The sequence below is a fragment of the Octodon degus genome, unplaced genomic scaffold (assembly GCF_000260255.1).
Source record: "Octodon degus isolate 3935 unplaced genomic scaffold, OctDeg1.0 scaffold00099, whole genome shotgun sequence".
NCBI classification, from domain to species: domain Eukaryota; kingdom Metazoa; phylum Chordata; class Mammalia; order Rodentia; family Octodontidae; genus Octodon; species Octodon degus.
This window is the reverse complement of record NW_004524675.1, coordinates 4,924,794-4,946,870: the sequence shown is the minus strand read 5'-3', so window position 1 is coordinate 4,946,870 and position 22,077 is coordinate 4,924,794. Positions and strand designations below refer to the sequence as shown.

General features: G+C 34.7%; 2 protein-coding genes across 2 annotated transcripts in view; one reads left to right on the top strand and one right to left on the bottom strand.

The window, feature by feature from the left end:
* Ift74 (intraflagellar transport 74) overlaps nt 1–22,077 on the top strand; it is a 112,632-nt gene that overhangs the window by 6,006 nt on the left and 84,549 nt on the right. Inside the window, exons 3-8 of the mRNA XM_004638567.2 lie at nt 3,270–3,405; nt 7,328–7,376; nt 9,447–9,545; nt 9,729–9,789; nt 12,723–12,782; nt 15,407–15,468. Of these exons, the coding sequence (XP_004638624.1) occupies nt 3,270–3,405; nt 7,328–7,376; nt 9,447–9,545; nt 9,729–9,789; nt 12,723–12,782; nt 15,407–15,468 (467 nt within the window). The remainder of the gene's footprint in view (nt 1–3,269; nt 3,406–7,327; nt 7,377–9,446; nt 9,546–9,728; nt 9,790–12,722; nt 12,783–15,406; nt 15,469–22,077) is intronic.
* The window catches only part of Lrrc19 (leucine rich repeat containing 19), a 9,997-nt gene continuing 7,272 nt past the window's right edge, over nt 19,353–22,077 (bottom strand). The window contains exons 4-5 of the mRNA XM_004638550.2: nt 21,041–21,229; nt 19,353–20,253 (exon numbers count right to left, since the gene is read on the bottom strand). Coding sequence (XP_004638607.1) covers nt 19,925–20,253; nt 21,041–21,229 — 518 coding nt within the window. The 3' untranslated portion in view covers nt 19,353–19,924. The remainder of the gene's footprint in view (nt 20,254–21,040; nt 21,230–22,077) is intronic.

The window sequence follows — 22,077 nt, the reverse complement described above, 5'->3', positions numbered from 1 at the left end:
CTTAACCTCACTATCTCACTGCATTTCAAACATCTTAGGCATAATAAGGAACAGGTATTTTTCATCAAGTATTGATATGTTGCCTAAATGACCTTATGATGAGAATCTTAAAATTAAAATGTTTGTTATTATAGTAGGCTATTGGGTAGTCATTAATTTCTAACTGGTTGTAATGATGCATGCCTGTAATCCTAGCACTAGAAAGGCTGAGGCAGGAGGATTGTTGTGGGGTACATTGTGAGTTTATGGCCAGCTAGGACTATATAGCAATACCCTATCCCAAAAATTTTTTAAAATATATTTGATAAAACAGTAAACATTATAATACAGTATGAAGTAAAAAGCAGTATAATTCCAGTTTAACATGCAAGCCTATATTACTATATGTGCATAGAAAAAATGATATGGAAATACATGAATATGTCAAAATGTCCATAATGTTTCCTCTAAAATTCACACAGATAGTTTTGACTAACTCTGCAGATGTGTAGGGTTAGTACTCACATTCCAACAAAGCATGTTACTGAGCCCTGTGTTTAACTTTTGAGAGGAAAGTATGGGGTGTGTAGGAAATAATTTTGAGATAGTCAGGTTTTCTTAAAGTTTTCAGGTTTTCTAGAGTTTCAGGTAATTACTACATTATCATGCCCTATACAGAAATAGTTGTTTTTTTTTTTAAGTCATTTTATGTAGTATGTAGTACTAAGCTAGGGTGTCCTTTTCTTTTAGTAAGAATTGATGCTTGTTAATTTAATATTTATAAAAAGAATATGACATTTATTCACTACCTCTTTTTTGCTAGATACTTTATTTATTTAATGGTTGTAGTTTTCAAAATAGTATAATCATGGGCCAGAGGAAGTAGCTCAGAGGACAAAGTACCTGCTTTGACTAGTGCAGGGACCAGGGTTTGATCCCCGGTCCTGCATGCCAACCCCCTGCCCCCAGCATGCTGAGCTGGGGACAGAGTCCGGGTGTGGTGGTGCACACCCGTAATCCCAGCACTGGGGAGTCTGAAAACAGGAGGATCATATGAGATGGATCTGTGTAGTGAGACCTTGTACCAAATACACAAATGCAAAGAAAAAAGGGGAAAAAAAAGTACAATCATTATAAAATATGCAAACAATGCAGAATTGTCAGTTCCATCCTACTCTAAATATAACCACTGTCACCAGTGTGGTCTGTATTTTCTAGACTTTTTTTCCTATGCATTTAACAAGAATATATATATATATATATATATATATATATATATATATAGTATAGTTTGGTGTGTTCCATAACCAAGATAATACTGTATTTTTTGCTGTTTATCTTATCCTTTTTTCCATAATAAATTATGAATATTGTCCATGTGAATACATATACATTTACTTTTTTTTTTCCTCAGTACTGAGGATTATATTCTGAAGTGCTCTACCACTGAGCTACATCCTCAAGCCTTTTTATTTTTTATTGTGAGACACTCTTGCTAATTTTTCCAGGCTGGCCTTTTGTTTTTGGCGGAACCGGGGATTGAACTCAGGCCCTTGCACTTGTCAGGGAAGTGCTTATTCCATTGAGCCATCTCCCTGACCCCACCAGGCTGGCATTGAACTAGTGATTCTCTTTCCTTCATCTGTCAGCTATTTGGGATTATAGGCATGGAGCATCACATCTGACTTTCTTCTGTTAAGTGTGTACAATTTTTATTTTTTTGGCCGGCTCAGCCCTCCCTGAGGGCAGGGCTGGCGTGGCATGTGGTGCTGGGGATTCAACCCAATTGCGGTCCCCTGCAGCTGCCTAAGCTTGCTTAAGCAGGTGCTTTCGACTGCTGAACTATCTCAATGGCCCTGTTGTATACACTTTTAATTTATACTTTACTCTCTATGCTTTATACTATACAAGAAGTAGTATAGTTGAGTAGTTGTCAAGAGTATGCTTGTATAAAGCAGAAGGGAAAATTATTTAGGAGGTTTTTCCCAAAAGGAGATTCAGCATTTTCTCAGATATCTCTAAGGATAACCTTGAGCTCATTTCATCTGTTTTTCTGTTTCTCTGTTCAGTGTATTCTCTGTACTGTGTACTGTTGCTGCTCCCATTCTCAAAGTAATTCCTACGTGATTCTCAGAATCGTTTAGCAACCATTTTCATTTATAGAATTAAAGGCTAGCAGCTGACAAAAACAAAAAGAATGAATGGCTATTGTTGTATTTAACTTCTTTAATTTCCCTTCCAAATTTGTACCCCGTATTATAATCTTATACTATACTTTTCACTCTGGTAGAGAAGAAGAAAAAAGAAAAGAGGATAAAAAAAGAACAGAAGAAAGAGGAATATTTTGGAATGCTTTGAGAGTGTCTTATACTTTCTGATGCCTGTATATCCTATATGTGCTGAAAAGAGGAGTCTTGTGTTTTCCTAAGGGTATATAATGTTATATTGGATTTTACAAGCTTCAAGTAGAGAATTGTTCTGTAATCATACAAATTTTTGCTGAATGAAATCAGTCCTTCAGTACTTAACATGACCTTCTTGTCATAGAAGTATGTCCAGTTTATTTTTCAAACTGGAAATTTCCTTATATTAAAAAATGGTGCATATAATATATCCTCATAGCAGAGCGTGGCGGCTTATATCCCTATATGCACCCCTTATATATCCCTGTAATCCCTGCACTCTAGGAGACTGAAGCAGAAGGATCACAAATTTGAGCTCAACCTGGACAACTTAGATTGCATCTCAAAATCAAATAAAAAAATTAAGAAAGATAATATGTATTCATAATAATAATGACAAAATCACCAAATTTTATAAAAGAGAAAACAAAAGTAATTACAATATATAGAACTAACCATTGTTACTATTTTTTATGAGTTTCTAGACTTTAAAAAAAATACAAGTATGAATACCGTACTGGTCTGTAAACCACTTTATTGTGTACTGCAGCTTACTTAATCATTTCCTTTTATGAACAGTTCTTTTCCAGTATATGATATTATAAATAATCTACACATAGAATTTAAAGTTTTAATAAAATAGTCATAGAATTTTCAATGTTGAAATTTATTATTTAATAACTTTGAATAGTGTATTTTAGATAATGAAAAATATAAGGACTTTTATAAATTATAGAGAATTTTAATTTTTTAAAATTATGTTTGTACCCTAGTGATTTAAAAAAAAAACTTAAAAGAATTTAAAAAATAAAATTGTGATCTTGTAATAGTAGAAGGTATAATTGTTTTACTTCTGTTTGATGAAAGTAAAATCTTATTATCATTTAGATGCCACCTGTAACAGCAAGACCTGGTTCTCGTGGTGGTCCCTTGGGGACTGGTGGAATTTTATCACCTCAAATCAGAGTTGCTGATCGTCCTGTTACACAGCAAGGTTTAAGTGGAATGAAAACTGGGATGAAAGGTATCTATAGAGGTGAATGTATTGTAACAAATGGCAAATAAATACATGAAAATATGTTCAACATCTATGGTCATTCAAGAGATACAAATTAAATTAACACTGAGATTCCATCTCCAGAAAGAATGGCTATCATCAGGAAATCAACCAGTAACAAATGCTGCAGGGGGTTGGGGAAAAAGGAGCCCTTCTCTGTTGGTGGGGGTGTAGACTGGTAGAGCCACTGTGGAATCTGTGTGAAGGTTCTTCAGAAAACTAGGTCCAATAGGATTGGACAGAGGTATTCCCCGTTGGACTGAAGACACCCCTTGGGTGTCTTCCCAGAATTCAGAACATAATATTACAGCGATATATGTGCACCCATGTTTATAGCAGCACAATTTGTATTGGCTAAATCTTGGAAACAACCCAAATGCTCTCAACTGAGGAATAGATAAAAAGGTGTGATTTTTTTATACAATTGGAAAAACAAAAACAAAAACAAAAAACAGTTGGAGTACTACCCAACCATAAACAAGGATAAATTTGAAACTTATAGCTAAATGGATGCAACTTGCCATACTCATAAGTGCAGTAAATCAGACTCGTGTACACGTTTTGTTGTTTTTCTAGTGTTAGAAACTGAAATAATAAGTTCTAAAATATACAATAGATATTGTGAAATAGAAATTGTTTAAAACGAAAGAGAAACTCAGGGGAAGAGGAAAGAACAGTAAGGAAAAGGAAAAAAATGCAAGTTAGTTATACTTTTAGTATCTCTGAGTTCATTAAAAAGGAAGTTTTGTGCTTTATCAATTGGAGAAATTTTTATGTCCATATCTTGTATCCTGAGCAACTACTTTAAAGATAACATCATGTAATGATTTAACTATTGTTATCCTCCTATTATTATTATTATTATTATTTTATTTTTGGCGGAACCGGGGATTGAACTCAGATCCTGGTGTTTGCCCGTCAAGCACTTATCCTACTGAGCCATCTCCCCAGCCCATATCCTATTATTTTGTTATAAAATGTTTTCCTTTTTATCCCATAAAATAAAAAGAGAAAAAAAAATGAGTGTATTTTGTTTCAAAAGTATTAAAGTTCTGTATTACTAAGTCAATTACAACATGTAGTTCTTCCTCACTGACTTAGAAAATTGTTATAACAGAATGAGCATGAAAATGCATTGTGACCTAGAAAGTCAGATGTATGTGTGCCATTTTGATTTTCATTTTTCTGAATGTGGAACTTTTTTAATAACTTAAAGAAATTTGAAATAATTTGAAGAAAAATACAGACTTAAAATTAGACTTACACTGTCTAGAAATACTATAAAATATTTTTGATGGTTTTCTTATCAAAATGATACTATGACATATGTATATTAATGAAAACAGTAAAAATACTTTTTAAGCAATTAATATTCAGTTATAAAACTAAAGGGTAGAAATGAGGCTGACATGTGGATCTATAGTGAATCTCACTTTAGGCCTCTATTTAGAAAGGCATCATAAGCCACTCTATGTTTTTTGTTTTTTTTTTGGCGGAACTGGGGATTGAACTCCGACCCCTATGTTATAATTAATAAATTTGATTTGTGATATATATTAGCCAAAGCTTGCTAAACTTTTTAATAAAGAATTTTTATTTTCTTTATATGTGACAAATGATTTATTAAGACCAAAGAGATTTTATTGGTGTAAAATTTAAGATATCCTACTACAGTGGCCCTTTGTTTCCATAATTTATACTTCGGCAGATTTAGTACCTGCAGATCAAAAATAGAAAAAAAAATCTCTATATACTGAACATGTATAGACTTTCTTGTCATTTTCTAAGTAATATAGTAAAATAGCTATTTATAGATCATTGTATTAGATATGATAGACTAGAAATAATTTAAAATGTATGTGATAATGTGCATGTACTATACACAAACATTATGCCATCTTATGTAAGGATTTTGAATAGCACAGGATTTTGACATCCTTATGGGAGTTTTGAAGCTGTCTACTTCAGACACTGAGACAACTACGTTTTTTATAATGTAGTAAGTCATGCTTTTCGGGAGACTTAAATTTTCTCTTTTCCTTTTCCTTTTCTCCTCTCTCTCCTTTCCTTTCCTTTTTTTCTTTGTGTGGTGGTGAGGATTGAATCCAGAGTCTTCCCACTAAGCTACATCCCCAACCCTTCTTTATTGTTTATTTTGAGGCAGAGTCTCACTAAGTCACTGAGCATGCAGTCTGGCCTTGAACCTGTAGTCCTTCTGCCTCAGCCCCTTAGAGTGCAAAGATTACAAGTGTATGCTACCACACCTGGCTTAAGTTTTCTTACAATACCAGTTAGTTCACTAAACATTAAAAACCAGCTGATTCTTTTAGACAGGTTTAGTTAATAATTATCAGCACTGTTAAATGAGTCAGAATTGTGTAATCTCTTAGCTAGTCTTAACATTCACAGACATGTCTAACATTATTTAAAAACACTAAGGTAGAAGTATACTAAAATTTAATGGAGGATTCATCACACATTTCTTGCAGTGTAGTTTATCCTTCAGAACAGAACCAATGTCATATAAAACTGTTAGTGTCTACCAGCATACTTGAAAGGCTTGCAGTTCTGTTAAGCATGCACCCGTCTGATGTGCCTTCAGGTCTTACTGGGCTGTTGTCCCATTTCCTGTTACAGTAAGTTGTTACTTACTCGTCTCTTCTCAGCATGGACCTCATGGGCAGTACTCCTGGGCCTCACTTCTCCTACTTTGCAGGACATTTCGTCTCTTGCCAGCTTTCGGACATTTAACCTAGGAGGACTTTCTTGGACCTACTGAAATGTAGAATTGTTTTTTAAAAACATTCTGAAGGCTGAGAATTTAGCTCTGTGGTAGAACCAAGCACTTGACCAGCACTCGTGAGACCCTCAGGTCGGTCAGTCGGTCGGTCGGTCGGTCGGTCTGTCTCTCTCTCTGTCTCTCTCTCTGTCTCTCTCTCTGTCTCTGTCTCTCTCTCTCTCTCTCTCTCTCTCTCACACACACACACACACACACACACACAGACACCCAGTGCACACATATGCACACACACACTCTCCTGAGACAAATTTGAAAGCTTACAGTCTTACAGTCTCCTGTCACATTGAGAAATATTTGCACTCTCCAATAAGATAGCCAATAGTTGCTTATACTTACTCAAATCTAAATTAACTAAAATTAAGTAAAATAAAAATTCATTTCCCTAGTAACATGAGGCAAATTTTAAGTGCTCAATAGTCCCATGTGTATGCTTTCTTGGATAATGCTAGTATGTTTTGTTGCATAGTTCTTTTGGACAGCTTTGCTGTAGGCTTCTGTAGACCCATGTTTCTATTCAGTCTGTTCTCTTAACAGCCTATCTTTAAGTCCTATCTTTGTGGTCTATTTTTTGTTGGTTTGGTTTGTTTAGTGGTAATTGGGATTGAATCCAGGCTTCACACTGAGCTATCCACCTCTCTCTTTTCTCTTTTTTCTTTTCCTTTTCTTTTTCCATTTCTCCTCTCCCCTCCCCTCCCCTCTTCTCTCCTCTCCTGTCATCTGTGTCCCTTCTGTCCTCCCCTCCCCTCACTTCTCCTCTTTTTCTTTTTCCTTCCCTTTTGAGACAGGATTTTACTAACTCAGTTAGTTGCCCAGACTGGGCTTGTGATCTTCTTCAGCCTCTGAGGGTACTGTGATTACAGGTATGTACTGTTGTACTCAGCTCCGTATTTGTGATCTTGGTTCAAGCTTCTTTTATATCATGATTCTAAGCTGTTAGTTTTCTGTTCATTTCAGTGATTTTTGATATAATGGTACATTCATGATGACTGACAGAATTGTAAATGTACTTCTGGTTGTACTTTGGATTTGGGTTTGCTGTTTTAAAACAGAACCATTAAGCCATTAAAAAACTTTTTTTTTTTTTTTTAGGTCCCCAGAGGCAAATTTTAGATAAATCTTATTATCTTGGACTTCTTCGGTATGTTAAATAAACATGTCTTTTTATTCATGATCATTAAAATTTGGCTGTGATGATTTTTACAATAACTACATGTCTTTTTTATTAATTAAATTTATTGGTATATTTTAAACATACATAGGGAGCACTTTCATCATAGGGACTTTACCTACATCTGCCTATTCTTAATTCCTTTTCTTTCCTCTAAGAATTAGTTTGTATTATAACATAATTTCTTATTAATTTGGGTATACTAAAAAGGTAGGTATGATAATAGAATTAGACTGAGATTTTAAACTGTATGTATTTGCATGTATGTCAGCTCTACATTTTGTCTGTCTATGCTACTATTAACAAAATATGAGAGATTAGTTAGTTTATATATTACAGAAATTTGTTTCTCATCCTCATGGAAGTTGGGAAATCTAGGATCAAAGTGCGAGCAGGTCTGCTGCCAGAAGAGGGCCTTTCTCTTTCGTGGCACCATGTGGTATGTCATATGACGGATGTGCAGGAAGGGGCCGACCCAGTTTCCTGCAGCCTTGCCATAAGGCGCTAACCCGTCTGTGGGAGTAGCATCTTCATGGCCTCCTCACCGCCTAAGGCTCCAGCTCGTAATGCTGTTGAATGGTATTCAGTTTCGTTATGAAGTTTGGAGGGCACACAAACATTCAAACTGCAACATGTTTGTAGTTCACTTTTTCTATAGAGTGGTAAAAGTAACTTTCTGTGGCTTTTGCTTTGTTATTTTAAATATATTCATAGTATTGAAATGTCACCAATTATACTTAATATTTATCTATAGGTATATGTTTGGTCACTGCCTATATGTATGGTCTAATTTTAAGGAATTCTTATGTCTTTAATTATACATGTCTAAATTCAGACTTTTTCTGTCTTCTCTCTGCCTTTGCTCAGGTGTGCAACTGTCCTAACTCCTTTTTCTCATTTTACTTTATTCTTGACTTGTTGTCTGTGTTATCTTTTTCTCTTCTATCTCTGAATCCATCCTTTCATTGTGCCCAACACAGCCTTATTATTTTCCTTTTTAGTACCCCTTGGTTTTGTTTATCAACTACATGGATCCTTTTGATCCTCAAACCCTTGGAAGGCAATAAAGGAAAGAGTAGGTTTCTCCCATTTGTCCTCAAAGCTAGGATAATAAGAAGGATAGTAACCACCATCGCATGTATAATATCTGATATTCAGTCACTTTTAATCAAAAGATGGAAAGGAAATAACACAAGTGCCAACCACTACATTGCTTCTTTTCTCTAGGATTTATGCTTCTACATCAAAGCATAGTTCTATTTGAATGTTTGGCTTAGAAGAGTGCTCAGTACTCCTCTGGGAACATTGGGAAATTTCTGAACATATTTTGGGGTGTCAGAACTGGAGTTATGGGGCTGGGGAGATAGCTCAGTTGTCTAAGTGCCTGCCTGGCAAGCACACTGTCTTGAGCTCAATCCCTGTACCACATGCTGTGCCAGCCCCAGAACTCTGGGCATGTAATGCCTGCCACTGACAACCAGGTATGGTGGTGTGTGTCTGTAATCTCAGCTCTGGGGAGGCTGAGACAGGAGGATTTCTATGAGTCTGAGTCGTGTAGCGAGACTCTGTACCAAATAGATAAATAAAAAAGATTAAATGTTTAAAAAAAGAACTGGAATTTTGGGGAGATGCTACTGGCATCCTTATCATGGATGCTGTAAAACGGATGTACTAGATAGCCTCCCACCACAAAATTAGTCATTGCCCTGGAATGTCAGTGGTGTTACTATTAAGAACTTGTAGCAAGACAACAGTTAGGCATCTATACCTGTATGTGGATTCTGACAGGTTAACCAGCCATCCATTCTAATTCCATCTCGTCTTTACTAGAGAATCTCTCATCAGTTTTTCATATGTTAAGTAGAACAGGATGGCTATTTCTTAACCTTGATCAAATAAATCAGTGATACGTGTTTTTTTTTTTAAGAATGAAATTCACAAAACCCATTTATATTGCTGTTTCACATTTATGATAAGTTTAGTTAAAAAGGGTTTTCTGGGTTAGAAGTATTGCTAACTTTCTTTTTACTTTTCATTTAGAAGTAAAATAAGTGAACTTACCACTGAAATTAATAAACTTCAGAAAGAAATAGAAATGCACAATCAAGAGAATTCAGTGTATTTGTCATATGAAAAGAGGTAAGTTTGCAGTTTTAAGAAATGTATTTGTACTACTGAATATTAATTCAGTATACATTGAGTATTATAGGATGAGAATACTGAATTTATAGTTACCTATGTTCAGAATATTCATCATATTTATATATTTATAAATTGACTTGTTTATTTATTTGGTAACAAATGGATTTATTTTGTTCATAGAGCAGAGACTTTAGCTGTTGAAATCAAAGAGTCTCAAGGACAGCTAGCAGACTACAACATGGTAATGTCTCTTTTCTGAGAGAATGTTCTTAAAATAATTTTATTGCTTCTTACTACCTAAAAATTTATGGTTTTAAATGTCAAGTAAGACATGAATATATGCTTTTTGTGAAAGATTGCAACTATAAAAAGTGCAAAGAACAACACACTTCTTTCCTTTATACATCTCTCCCCAGAAATATCTTGGCTTAACAGATCATTGTGTATTATTTCAGTATTTTAAAATAATAAATTTACTTATATCTTAGATACTGTGTCAGTGGAACACAATACTTGACACCAACCAATTAAAGGAGGAAAGGTTTATTTTGGTTCATAATTTTTAGAAGTTTCAGTCTGTCATTGACTGGTCTGAGGCGGGCAGCCTGGCAGAGAGTCCTGGAGGCAGAGAGCTACTCTTGGAGTGGCACACAGGAAGCAGAGGCAGCCAGAGGAGGCTGTGGGAAGGGAGAGACACCCTCCCAGGCCACACCCACTGTGACCTACCTTCCAGTGGCAGGCCAGGTATAAGCCTCCATCAATCAATCACATTCCAAAAGCTCTGCCTGAGGGGACAGCTAGACATAAACCACAGCAGCTTACAGATACAAACACACACATGCCTTCCACTCTAACAGTATTAAAATAATACTTTAAAAACAGGTAGAATTTATTGGGTGCTAATAATGCAGTTTCTTTTTTTGTTTTTGAGAGTGGGTCTCTCACTATGTAGTTTAGGCTCGCCTGGAACTCACTGTAGCAAGGCTGACTTGAAACTCACAGCAATCCTCCTGCCTCAGCCTCTGAAGTGCTGGGATTACAGGTGTGCACCACCACACCTGGCAATGCTGTTGCTTTAAAGACATATTTTTACCTTTATAGAGCATTACCATCATTAAGTTAAAAAAAAAAAAACCTTTTCTATTTTTCACACATGTATAGTGTCTCTCCCTCTGTGTGTGTCTTTTGTGTGAGTATTGTATCAGAGATATTTTTCGCGCGGGGTTGCTTGTGTGTGTTTTCTTTAGGAGGGATGGTTGGTGCCTGCGTCGTTTGTTTGGGTGCTTTGGCTTGCATGGTTTTTTTTTGTGTCGTTTTTTTTCTTTCTTGTTTGTTGGTTTCTTTAGGGGTGGTTTGTGTCTTTATTTAATGTGACTGATGTTTGTTTCTCTTTTTCTCATAAGAATGATTAGGTAAATTATGAAACACTTACTTGATACTGTTATATTATGCTTACTAATAAAATTTTTTTGATTATAGTATATTGTAATTGCTAAAGTTGCTGAATCATAAACCTATAATAAACATTTTTTGGAACCTAATAGTTGGTGGGACTTCTTTATTAGTAAATGGTGTGTTCTATTCCAAATATGAGAAAAATAGTTTTTTGTTTTTTTTTTTAAAGTTTATTTATTTATTTATTTTGTGTGTGTGTGTGTGTGTGTGTGTGTGGCCAGCTCAGCCCACCAGGGGGCGGGGCTGGCTGGCATGTGGTGCTGGGGGATTGAACCGTGGTCCCTGTGCTTTGCTAAGCTTGTTCTAAGTAGGTGCTTTAGACCACTGAGCCATCTCACCAGCCCCGAGAAAAATAGTTTTATAAGATATGACACAGGATGAAAAAGATTTTTTAGTTTTAATGAAGTATATTAAGTAAAGTACTTAAGAGAAGCATGAAATCATGTAGGATATGCTGTTTTAAGTTGAATACATCGTAAGTAGAATGTACCTAAGTACCTGATGTGCAGTTAGTATTAAATAAATGTTAGGTCTTCAACTTTTAGTTTTTTGAGGAAGGATTTCATTATGTAGTTGAGGCTGGCCTTGAACTCACTGTGAGGTCTGAGCTGGCCTCCAGTTTGCAGCCTCAGTGTCCCAAGTGCTGCGATTATAAATGTTAGGTCTTACTAGCACTTATTTATATCACAAATAAAAAAATGTGATGTATACTAATATATATTAATAAAATTAAACTTTTAGTATCAATTACACCTAAATAATTTGCTTTTAACTGCTAAATAGTGACCACTGGTTCAAACTATGATTCCACTAGTTCCTAAATTTATTTTTCTGTTAAATGTAGACATAATTTTTAGTGAATGAGTTAATGCATATATCAGACTCTGAACAGCATCTGTTAACTGTTGGTGTCATTGCCTTTTTGAGTAGGCTTCCTTGTGTGCTGTCTGTTGTGCCTTGCCACACTGATTGGTTTTTTTAAAGCAGTGACAAGTTTAGTTGAAAAAGTAAAAGTGAAGAGTGAGGAAGAAACTGGCCCTACAGAGCAAACTTGGGCTAAGTGAAAGAGGAGAAAGCAGGATGAAAGAACCCTGGAGGAAGCAGGGGTAACCTGAGGAAAGCCATAATAGCTCGATTTGTTGTTGTTGTAGAAAGTTTCACATTTTCACAGTGTAGGTTTGTAAATCTGCTAACATACTTTTTCCTTGCAGGTAAAGATGAACAAGAAACATTTTCTAGACCTTTGTAGGTGTAGCCATTTTTTTTTTTTTTTGAAGGAGGTAAAGCTCTTCAAGATGAGCTCTGTGGTGTTTTATTAGTGACCACTTTTTTTTTTTCTTGTCTTTTGATACTGGTGATTGAACATAGAGTCTTTGCACTGAGCTTCATTCCTAGCACTTTTCGAAATTGTTAATTTTTCAGAGAGTCTCACTAAGTTGCTAACTTGCCCAGGCTGGTCTTGATCTTCCAGAGTGCTGGGATTATAGGCATGCGCTAACATGCCCATTGCTTACTGTCCCACACTAAAATATGAACTCGTTATTGGACAGATACACTGTACTATATATGCTTACTTGGGTGGCTTAACATTTCTTTTCCCTTTAAAAGATAAGACAGAAATGATACATTACTTCTCATTATTCATGAGATCGAATACTTGTATTATGAATTATATAGAAGCTTAACACTAATGAGATTTTTTAATATTTTTGTTTGTAGTTGGTAGACAAACTTAATACCAATACTGAAATGGAAGAAGTAATGAATGATTACAACATGGTAAGAAAATGTATAAATGTAAGCAGTAGATCTCTATAAAATCATATCCTCTAAAATAAAGAATGTATATGTAGCAATAGATTGATAAAATTTAATAAACCTTAGAGATGGATAAGTACTTGATCCTGGTATCATTGAGTTCTCTTAGTTGGTCTTAAGTTTTTCTGTTATGAGTGTATCTCTTAATTTGATATTGTAGTGTCTATGAATTTCTCTAAACTTGACTCATTTGCATTGAACATTAGAAAGTGCAATCTAAGTATTTGTTCCTATATATACTACATTAGTTAGTGATATTTCTGGTTAATTTTTGTACCTGGTTAATACTCAACGGTGATTAGTGGTACTAGTTCATAGTTTTATAACAAAGGGAGAAAAATGAATAAATGTGATACCCAGACATATTTTTTAAAAAATATTTTATTTATTTATTTTATTTATTTGGTACAGCGTCTCGCTACGCAGTTTGGACTCATAGTGATCCTTCTGTCTCAGCCTCCCTAGCACTGGGATTACAGGCATGCACCAGCATGCCTGGTTCCAGGGCTGACATGGCATATAGTACCAGGGATTGAACCTGGGTCCTTGAACTTACCAGGCAGGCGCTTAGACTGTTGAACTATCTCCCTGGCCCCCAGACATAATCTTAATTTTGAATGATAAATGAGAATTTGGCTTTCATATTCTCAGGTTACTTGGTACAAACAATAAAATGTGTTAATATCTAGCTTATTTTGATTAAAACATTTGGAGAAAATAGCATAACTCTTCATTTACATAATTTATAGTTTATATAATCAGAAACTGTCTGTGAAAAGTTTATAAAATGACCATTATAAATGTGGAGTTCTAAAACCTTGATAATTTATTATTTTTTATTTATTTATTTTTATTTGTTTATATTTTTTTCCATAATTTTATTGAGAAACAAATAGCAATGAGACAGTTTCAAACCAAATTGGTAGGACAGTTTCAATAATTAACACATTGCATACATTCTTCCTAGTGGTTAATTGCTGTACAAGATGCAGACTTGATATCCTATTTACAAACACCATTAGAATAAATCCCTCTATTCATTAAGAGAATGTAACTATGTATCTATCCTAACCACTTTGAATACACAGATACAAAATGAACATTCATCTGTATCCCCTTGTTTTGTTAAGTTCTGTTACTTGAATCTTATAGGTGTGTAAACTCAGCAAAATATTCTAAAAGAGTCCAGTAGCCCATAATAGTATTAGGTCTTCCGCATGACTGGCAATGTCAGAAATTGTTGACCTGACTGCCCTACAGCTCAACATAACAGCATGGCTTTACTTCTTATATTTTGTTTTTATACTTTTCTGCTGGATGGTTAAGACCAAGGTAAAGCAGGACCTATGCAACAAGAGTTGTAGCTTTGGGGTCTGATAAGGTCAGTGAAATCCCCTCAGGATTTATCCTGAGATCTTGTACCTCAGATTGTAGAACCTTTGTCAGTGTCAGCCATGTGGATGAGTCACGGCCATTGCTTGGCCAGTGTGCTTTCTGGAAAAGCCTGAGAAAATATTTTCTCTCCATGTGACTCTCCTTAGGCACACTCTACATCATTGATCACTTTCCTCTTTGGCCCCATAATCTCCTTGTTCAGAAAATTTGGGACACTACTGAGTTATATGACGTTACAGTGCAAGTTCTCATATGTCCTTAGTCTTAATTGACCTTGGAAGGCTAGGGCCAAAATGTTGGCTTTCCTTGCAGCCCTCCTTTTTCTCTAATTTTGGTCTGCAAACTTAGGTTTTTAACCATCCAGAAGACAAGCTTATTGTTATTACCATACACCCTAGGCTGTTAAGCTTAACCTCAGTCTCTGTCTGAATATCAAACATCTTAGGCATAACATGGAACAGGTATTTTTCATCAAGTATTGATATGTTGAACTTTAGGTCCCTATAGAATATGATGAAAAAACATTTAAAAACTAGAATATATTTTAAAAAATAGGCGTAAAGAATTATATACTTATGTTTACACATAAGTCCAAAAGTCTAACCATATACAACCTTGAAGCAGGACAGTCCCACAATATTCCTTTTCCTGTCTCTTGCCTCATTCACCACCAACCTTGATAATTTAGATTATTATTATTAGAATACAGGAGGATTCAGATATGAAAAATTATATTTCAATGCCAGAATAAAAACTGAAAAGATCATTATGTTTTGTTAGTTACTTACAACCAATTGGGAATACTCAGATAGATCCTGAATGTTTTATGATTAAAACTTGTGTTGGGTTTAAATTCAGCATATTGCAAGTCAGTTATTTATTGAGCACTCAATAAATTCTGAAACAATGTTTGTATAAATTAAGCTTATGTTGGATTGTTTGATAGACCACTAAGAGTGATGAATATTTTGGGTATGAGATCATGATACTTGTTAAAAAGACTTTTTAATCTAGTAGTGATCTTTGTAAATGAAACATTACCATATTGCTGTATTATTTTAATTGAATTTTTCATGTAGAATTAGTATTATAATACTCATTTAATTGATAACCGAAATAACATGTAAAGAAAGAGTTTGATGTCATGGTTGCTTCTTTATTACTAACTTTGGTGTTAATTCTTTATACAGCTAAAAGCTCAGAATGATCGAGAAACACAAAGTATGGATGTCATATTTACTGAAAGACAAGCGTAAGTTAAACTCACTTAAAAATCATACAGATTTGTAAGTGAGATTTATTATAGATATTTACAATAGATATTCACTGTTTGTACCTGTTATTTCACTGTACCACTGAATAGCTAAATTTTTTATACATAAAATTACTTTGTAGATTATAAAGTTTTTGCTTTTGGTACTTAAGATGAGTGAGAATGTTTTTATAATTCTCATTTATGATTATACTTATTTTTTCATTTTAATGAGAAAAAAGAAAATAGTAATGAAACAGTTTCAAAACAGGTTAGTAGGACAGTTACAATAATTAGCACATTGCATATTGTTGTCTTCATAGTAATTATTCAGAGGACAAGATGCAGACATGATAGCTTGTCTAGTACAAACTTTTTTTATAACTCTTACTTATGATTTTAACATAAGCCTTTAACTAATTTGAATTAATGCTATCGTAGAACCAGTCTAATGAAAGACACTGTACTTAGTCACTTTACTATCACTAGAACAAAATATTTGATATCTGCATCTTAAAGGAGAAGAGTTTTTAATGAATTAAAATTTTTTTATGGGTACATATTTGTAGCACATACTGATTACATTCATGATGAGCAGCTGGTACTTGTACATAAGATGTCTTAATTTCTTCCCATTTTCAGAAGATCTCTGTTTCCCATTATATATCTTTTATTTTTCTCTTTAATTTACTTTGAGATTCTTGGAAAAGAGAAACCATGTGTGTCTGATTTATTTCATTTAATATTAGGTTCTCAAGGTATATCTGTTTTCCTACCAATGACTCATACTTATCCTTCGTTATGGCAGAATAGTGCTCTTTTGTGTGTAAATGCCAGACTTTCTTTATCCATCCGTCTGTGGATAGATATATAGGCCACTTCTAAGATTTAGCTATTAAGAGCTGTACTGCTGTAAACACAACTGTACATATATTATTTAATATTATGTCTTTAACTCCACCAGGATGATACCTAGTGTAGAAATACCTTGGTTAAATGGCATTTGTATTTGTAGATTTTTGATACATCCTTATGCTGATTTCCATAGTACTAGTACTAATTGACATTTCCACCAATATAGAAAGATTTCTTTTTCACCACAGCCTTTTGTAATTATTTAATTTATTGATTATAGTCATTATTTCTCAAGTAAAATGAACTCTCATTATTGTTTTAATTTGCCTGAAAGTGATGTTGAATATTTTTTCATGTATTTGTAGGTCGTTTATGGTTCTTCTGAGAAGTTATCTATTCATTTTAAAAATATATGCAGACAATATACATGTAGTTTATTTCTCACAACTTTCTTGACAAATGAATGCTATTCAAGAACATTCTGTATACACAGATAAGAAGCATATACAGTGTTTAATCGATGCACAACAAAATCTAGCAGAGTAAAAGAGTGCCTGTGAATGCTTGCTCACTGCACAGACTAAATTTCATCAGTTGTTCAAATAGTGATAAAAGTACAACCTTCTATGGATCTTGTTCAGACTACAAAAGAGGGAAATTGAATGATTTTTAGATTAAAGTTGCTTGTTCTTTAAATGAATTGTTTACTTCGAGGGATCTGATTTTTTGAGTCCTTTATATCATTTAGATATCAGTCCTCTGTCTAAAGAGCAGCTGGAAAACTTACTTCCTGATTCTTTAAGTTGTTTCTTCTCTCTGCTTATTGTTCTGTTTTCCTGTGCATAAAGTTATAATTTTTTTTTTTTTTTTGACACCAGGTCTTGCTGCGTAGTTCAGGCCAGCCTTGAACTAATTGCAATCCTCCTTCTTCAACTTCTATCTTATGTGTTGGGGTTGTAGATGTGTGTACCCATGCCCTGTACAAAATTTTTTTTTTCTTGGCAGAACCGGGGATTGAACTCAGGCCCTTGCACTTGCCAGGAAAGTGCTTATTCCACTGGGCCATCTCCCCGGCCCCCAAACTTTTTAACTTAGTATAATCTCATCTGTTTCTTCTTATGTTATTGCTTGTTCAAATTTGCTTCTGGTAAGAAAGTCCTTGCCTCACCTATGTCTTTCAGGAGTTTTACTTGTTTTATTGTCCAGCAGAATGTTTGTCTTTTAATTTTTAGATTTTTGATCCATTGTGACTTCAGTATATAGTGAGAAGTATGAAATTTGAAATCTGGGATTGTGAAGCCTTCTGCTTTGCTCTTGGTGTTCAGCGTTGCTTTTGCTGTTCTGGGTCTCTTCTGGTTTCATCTGAATTTTAGAATTCTTTTCTCTAGTTCTGTCAGGAATGTTGTTGGCATTTTGACTGGGATTGTGTTAAATCTCTAAATCAGTTTTGGGAGTGTGATCATTTTGACAGTATTGGTTTTGCCTGTGCAGGGACAAGGGATGGTTTTTGCATTCTCTGATGTCCTCTTCAGTTTCCTTTCTCAGAGAAATGTCTAATGGTTTTTGTTGAGAAGTCTTTTGCTTTTTTTAAATTTTGGTTAATTTAATTCCTAAGTATTTAATTTTTCTTGAAAGTATTCTGAATGATATTAAGTATTCTTAATTTTTTCATATACAGAAGGTAAAATGTAAGATTTTTAGTTTTTGGATGTTTCTGTTTACATCAAGTTCTTAAAACTATGTTTGTAGCTAATTAATTATAAGCAAATTAGCAAATAACTCACTTTACATAGTGGATTGGTCAGCTTTCCTATTGCTAGGACAAGATATCCAACACCCACCCACAACTCTAAAGAAAGATTTGATTTGCTCAGAGTTTCAGAGGTCTCGGTCGTGGCAGGCTGGCTCCAAGGCAGTAACATAATGGTGCAAGGACGTGGTAGAGCAAAACTGCTCAGTTCATGGCAGCCAGGAAGCAGGACGTGCAGTGAAAGCGCCATGGTGAGCTGTATACGCTCCAGAGGCACGCATTCAGCAGCCCACCTCCTCCAACTGGTATTAGTGGCCCGTCTCCTAATAGCTCATTAGACTATGTGCGTTAGTGGATTAGTCACTGCTTGGCGTGCCTCCTTGATCCAGTCACCTCTTCAGGAGGCTTTTAGTCGTGTCAAGTTATAATCTCAATGAGCTGGCACAGACAAGTCCCTTCTATTACAGTCTTGTTTTCCAGAGTGTGTTCTTTGGATTCCTACTTCTAAGAAAGGGTTTTGTTATGAAAAAGTTTGGAAAATTAATACTTCATTTTTGAATAATCAGAGAACAGTTTAGCATAGTAAGGTCTCAGATTAGTCTTTTAATGAAGAGTCTTCTTTCACTTTGTTTAAACTTTGTGTTTCTTATAATAATTTGACCACATACCTCTTTGTTTTCATATAAATACTGCCAAGTGTCTTTCTGTAAATATCATTCTAGAGACAGACATAATGATGCATGCCTATAATCCCAGCACTCCAGAGGTTGAGGCAGTAGGATCACAGGGAGTTTGAGGCCAGCCTGGGCTACATAGTGAGTTCAAGGCCAATCTAAACTATGTAGCCAGACCTTGTCTAGAAGGTAAGAAGGAAGGATGGAAGGAAGGAAGGAAGGAAGGAAGGAAGGAAGGAAGGAAGGAGAAAAGGGAAGAGAAAAGAGACGAAAAGAGAAAAGTTCTAGAAAACAATTTTGGAAGCCTTGTTCTGTGTAGTGGATCCCAAACAGATGGATGACCTAAAGATTCTTCAGCCTCATTACTGGCCTGTCTGAATGGTAACCTTTCAGAGATGCAGAAAAATGCATTACAAAAACCAAAATTCATAAATACTTGTGATGCCCACTTTGGAAGCCAACATGATAACAAATTGTGGAAATCATTCATTATAGTTTCTTTATGACTAAAATCAGTAGTAATTGTTAGTGTTTATGCTTGTACACTGTGCCTGTGTTTTAAATTACTACTAAATTTTGAAAAAAATTTTGTTTTGCTAATCAGGAACCTTTAAAAAATACTTTCTTTATCCATGAAATCACTCTGTAAGCATGAAATCAGTTGTAGGGTATAGTCAAAACTATGCTCTTCTTCGCCTTCATTCATGATAGAAATCCAAAAGCTTTATTTCTTTACTGATTGTAACTTTAGTACAATTTAATACATATTACATCACAATTATGTTACTATGAAAATCTATTCATGTTAATGCATAATTTAAGCCTCCAGGGCCGGGGAGATAGCTCAGTGGCCTCAGTGCCTGCCTGGCAAGTGCAAGGTCCTGAGTTTGATCCCTAGTACGGAAAAAAAAAGATCAGCCTTCTTTTTACTCATCTTATGGTCTCTTGAATAATGCTGAGAATTGTATACTAACTATATAACTGTTAGCTAGCATTAGTGGAGTGGCAGTTACTGCATTTAGACTTACTTGCTTGTTCCATTAAGAAAAACGTAAGTTTTGATCTTCATAGATATTGTACTAAACAATACATAGTTTGAAATACCACATTTCAAAATCTTAATGTCTAAGCTGTAAGTGGACTGATATTTTTTTGAGAAGTCAAACATTGAAAGAAATTAATTTTCTTCACATAGTTCATGGGTATCTATATATTTATCTTCAATAAACCCATCATCATCTATCACAAATGATTGTAACTTTTCAAATATTACTGTAGTGTCTTCAGAGTTTGTTTCTGGTATTTGTGAATGAGAATTTGAATTTTCAGTAAAGCTGTCTTCATAGGCTTCAGCTTCGTGCTCTTCCAGGCGATGGTGATTGTAGCTAAGTAGAAAATTGTACCACATTGGGCATTTGATAGCAATAAAAATGAGGAGCGAAGTCAGCAGTACGGTGACAACAACACCAACAAGAAACACCCAACTTTTTCCAAGAGGTACATGTTCTTGAATGAAAGAAAATAAAAAGAGAGATTTTGTTAAATTTATAAAAATAAAATAATCATAATTTCATGTGCTATTACTGTGCACTATACTGGTATTAGAAATGAGCATATATGGTAGTTTTCTTTAGACAAAAGGCATTAAGCACTGAATAAAAGCTGTTTCAATTTGGTGAAAGAATGTTTTTCTAAAATAACTAAGGTTGAACATCTCTACTTGAAACTCCAAAATGTGCCAAAATCTAAAACATTTTGAGCACAAACATGATTCCACAAGTAGGAAATTCTGTCTGTGACCTTGTATGACAAATCATAACTAAAACCCAGGTCAACTGAAAATATTATCATATATATATATATATATATTTACTACAACATAAATGACTTTTGTACTTAGACTTAATTTCCATCCAATTATGTATATGCAAATATTCCAGAATCTGAAAAAATGTGAAACCTCTACCACTTCTGGTCACAAATGTTTCAGATGAGAGACAGTCAACTTGTACTTATCTTTGCAGATTTTGTTACTCACATAAAAGCATAACTGATTTATACTTGCTAAGAATTATGACTTGACTAAAAGTGAAGATGCAGAGAAGTTGAGTAATGCACAGTAGCATTTGGATGATAACTGAGTCTCAGCTGGGATCTCAGTATTTTGTAAGTTTTTTGTTGTGATGAATTATTCTTTTGCATAGTTTATAGAAATTCAAAGTGGAAAACGATAGTTATATAAGTTTATTTAATCTACTCTCAGCAATATTACTACTCAAAACAAGTACATTACCTGAATTTCTTGTTAAGTTGCTTAAAGAGCTATGAAAAGTTGAGTTGGTAACGGACTGAAAATTTATGTAATGGTCTTCAGTTATCGGCAAAGTAAAGTTTGTGTGGCATTCATCAGTGTAGGGCACTGTTTTAATACTGTAGCACTTCAGGACTTCTGGGTAGTTACACATGGTAATATTCTCATTTTCTAGTGAAAAGAAGGAATAAATGTTAAGATATATTATGGAGAATTAAGAATGGTTAACAACTTCTATAAATATTTTCATCTAGAATTTCTTTTTCTTTTTTTTTTGCAGTACCAGGGATTGAACTCAGGACCCTGAGCTTGCCAGACAAGCACTTATTCTACTGAGCTATCTTCCTGGCCCCTCATCTAGAAATTTTGACCCCTTTTTTGGTGGCACTGTGGTTTGAACCCAGGGCTGCACACATGCTAGATGAGTGTTCTAGTACTGAAGCTATAGCCTATGCCTTTTAAAATTTTTATTGTGGGACAGCGTCGTGCTAAGTTTCCCAGCACGGCCTTGCACAAGTGAAATGCCTGCTTCAGCTTCCTAAGTATCTGGGACTATCAGCATCACCATCATGCTAGGCTAGAAAACTTGCCCACCAGTACTGGGAATTGAACCTAGGTCCTTTACATTAAGCTGTATCTCCATTGCCTTTTGACTAATATATATATAGATATAAATACAGATATAGACACACATATGTTCATCTATATCTATATTTTATTTTGAGACAGGTTGTAGCTATTTTGTTAAATTGCTCATGCTGGGCGTGAACTTGCAGTTCTATCTCAACTTCGTGGTATATTTGCGTAACAATTCAGTGAGGGAATGTACATTCCCCATTCAGTTGTCTTATAAATAAGCATAAATACAGTGTCTGTTTATGGTTTACTTTGTGTTAGTGAAGGTTTTATGATTCAGATTATAATTACAGGGACTGGAGAGATAGCTCAGTAGAATAAGCCCCTGCCTAGCAAGCTCAGGGTCCTGAGTTCAATCTTTGGTACCACAAAAAAAAAAAAAA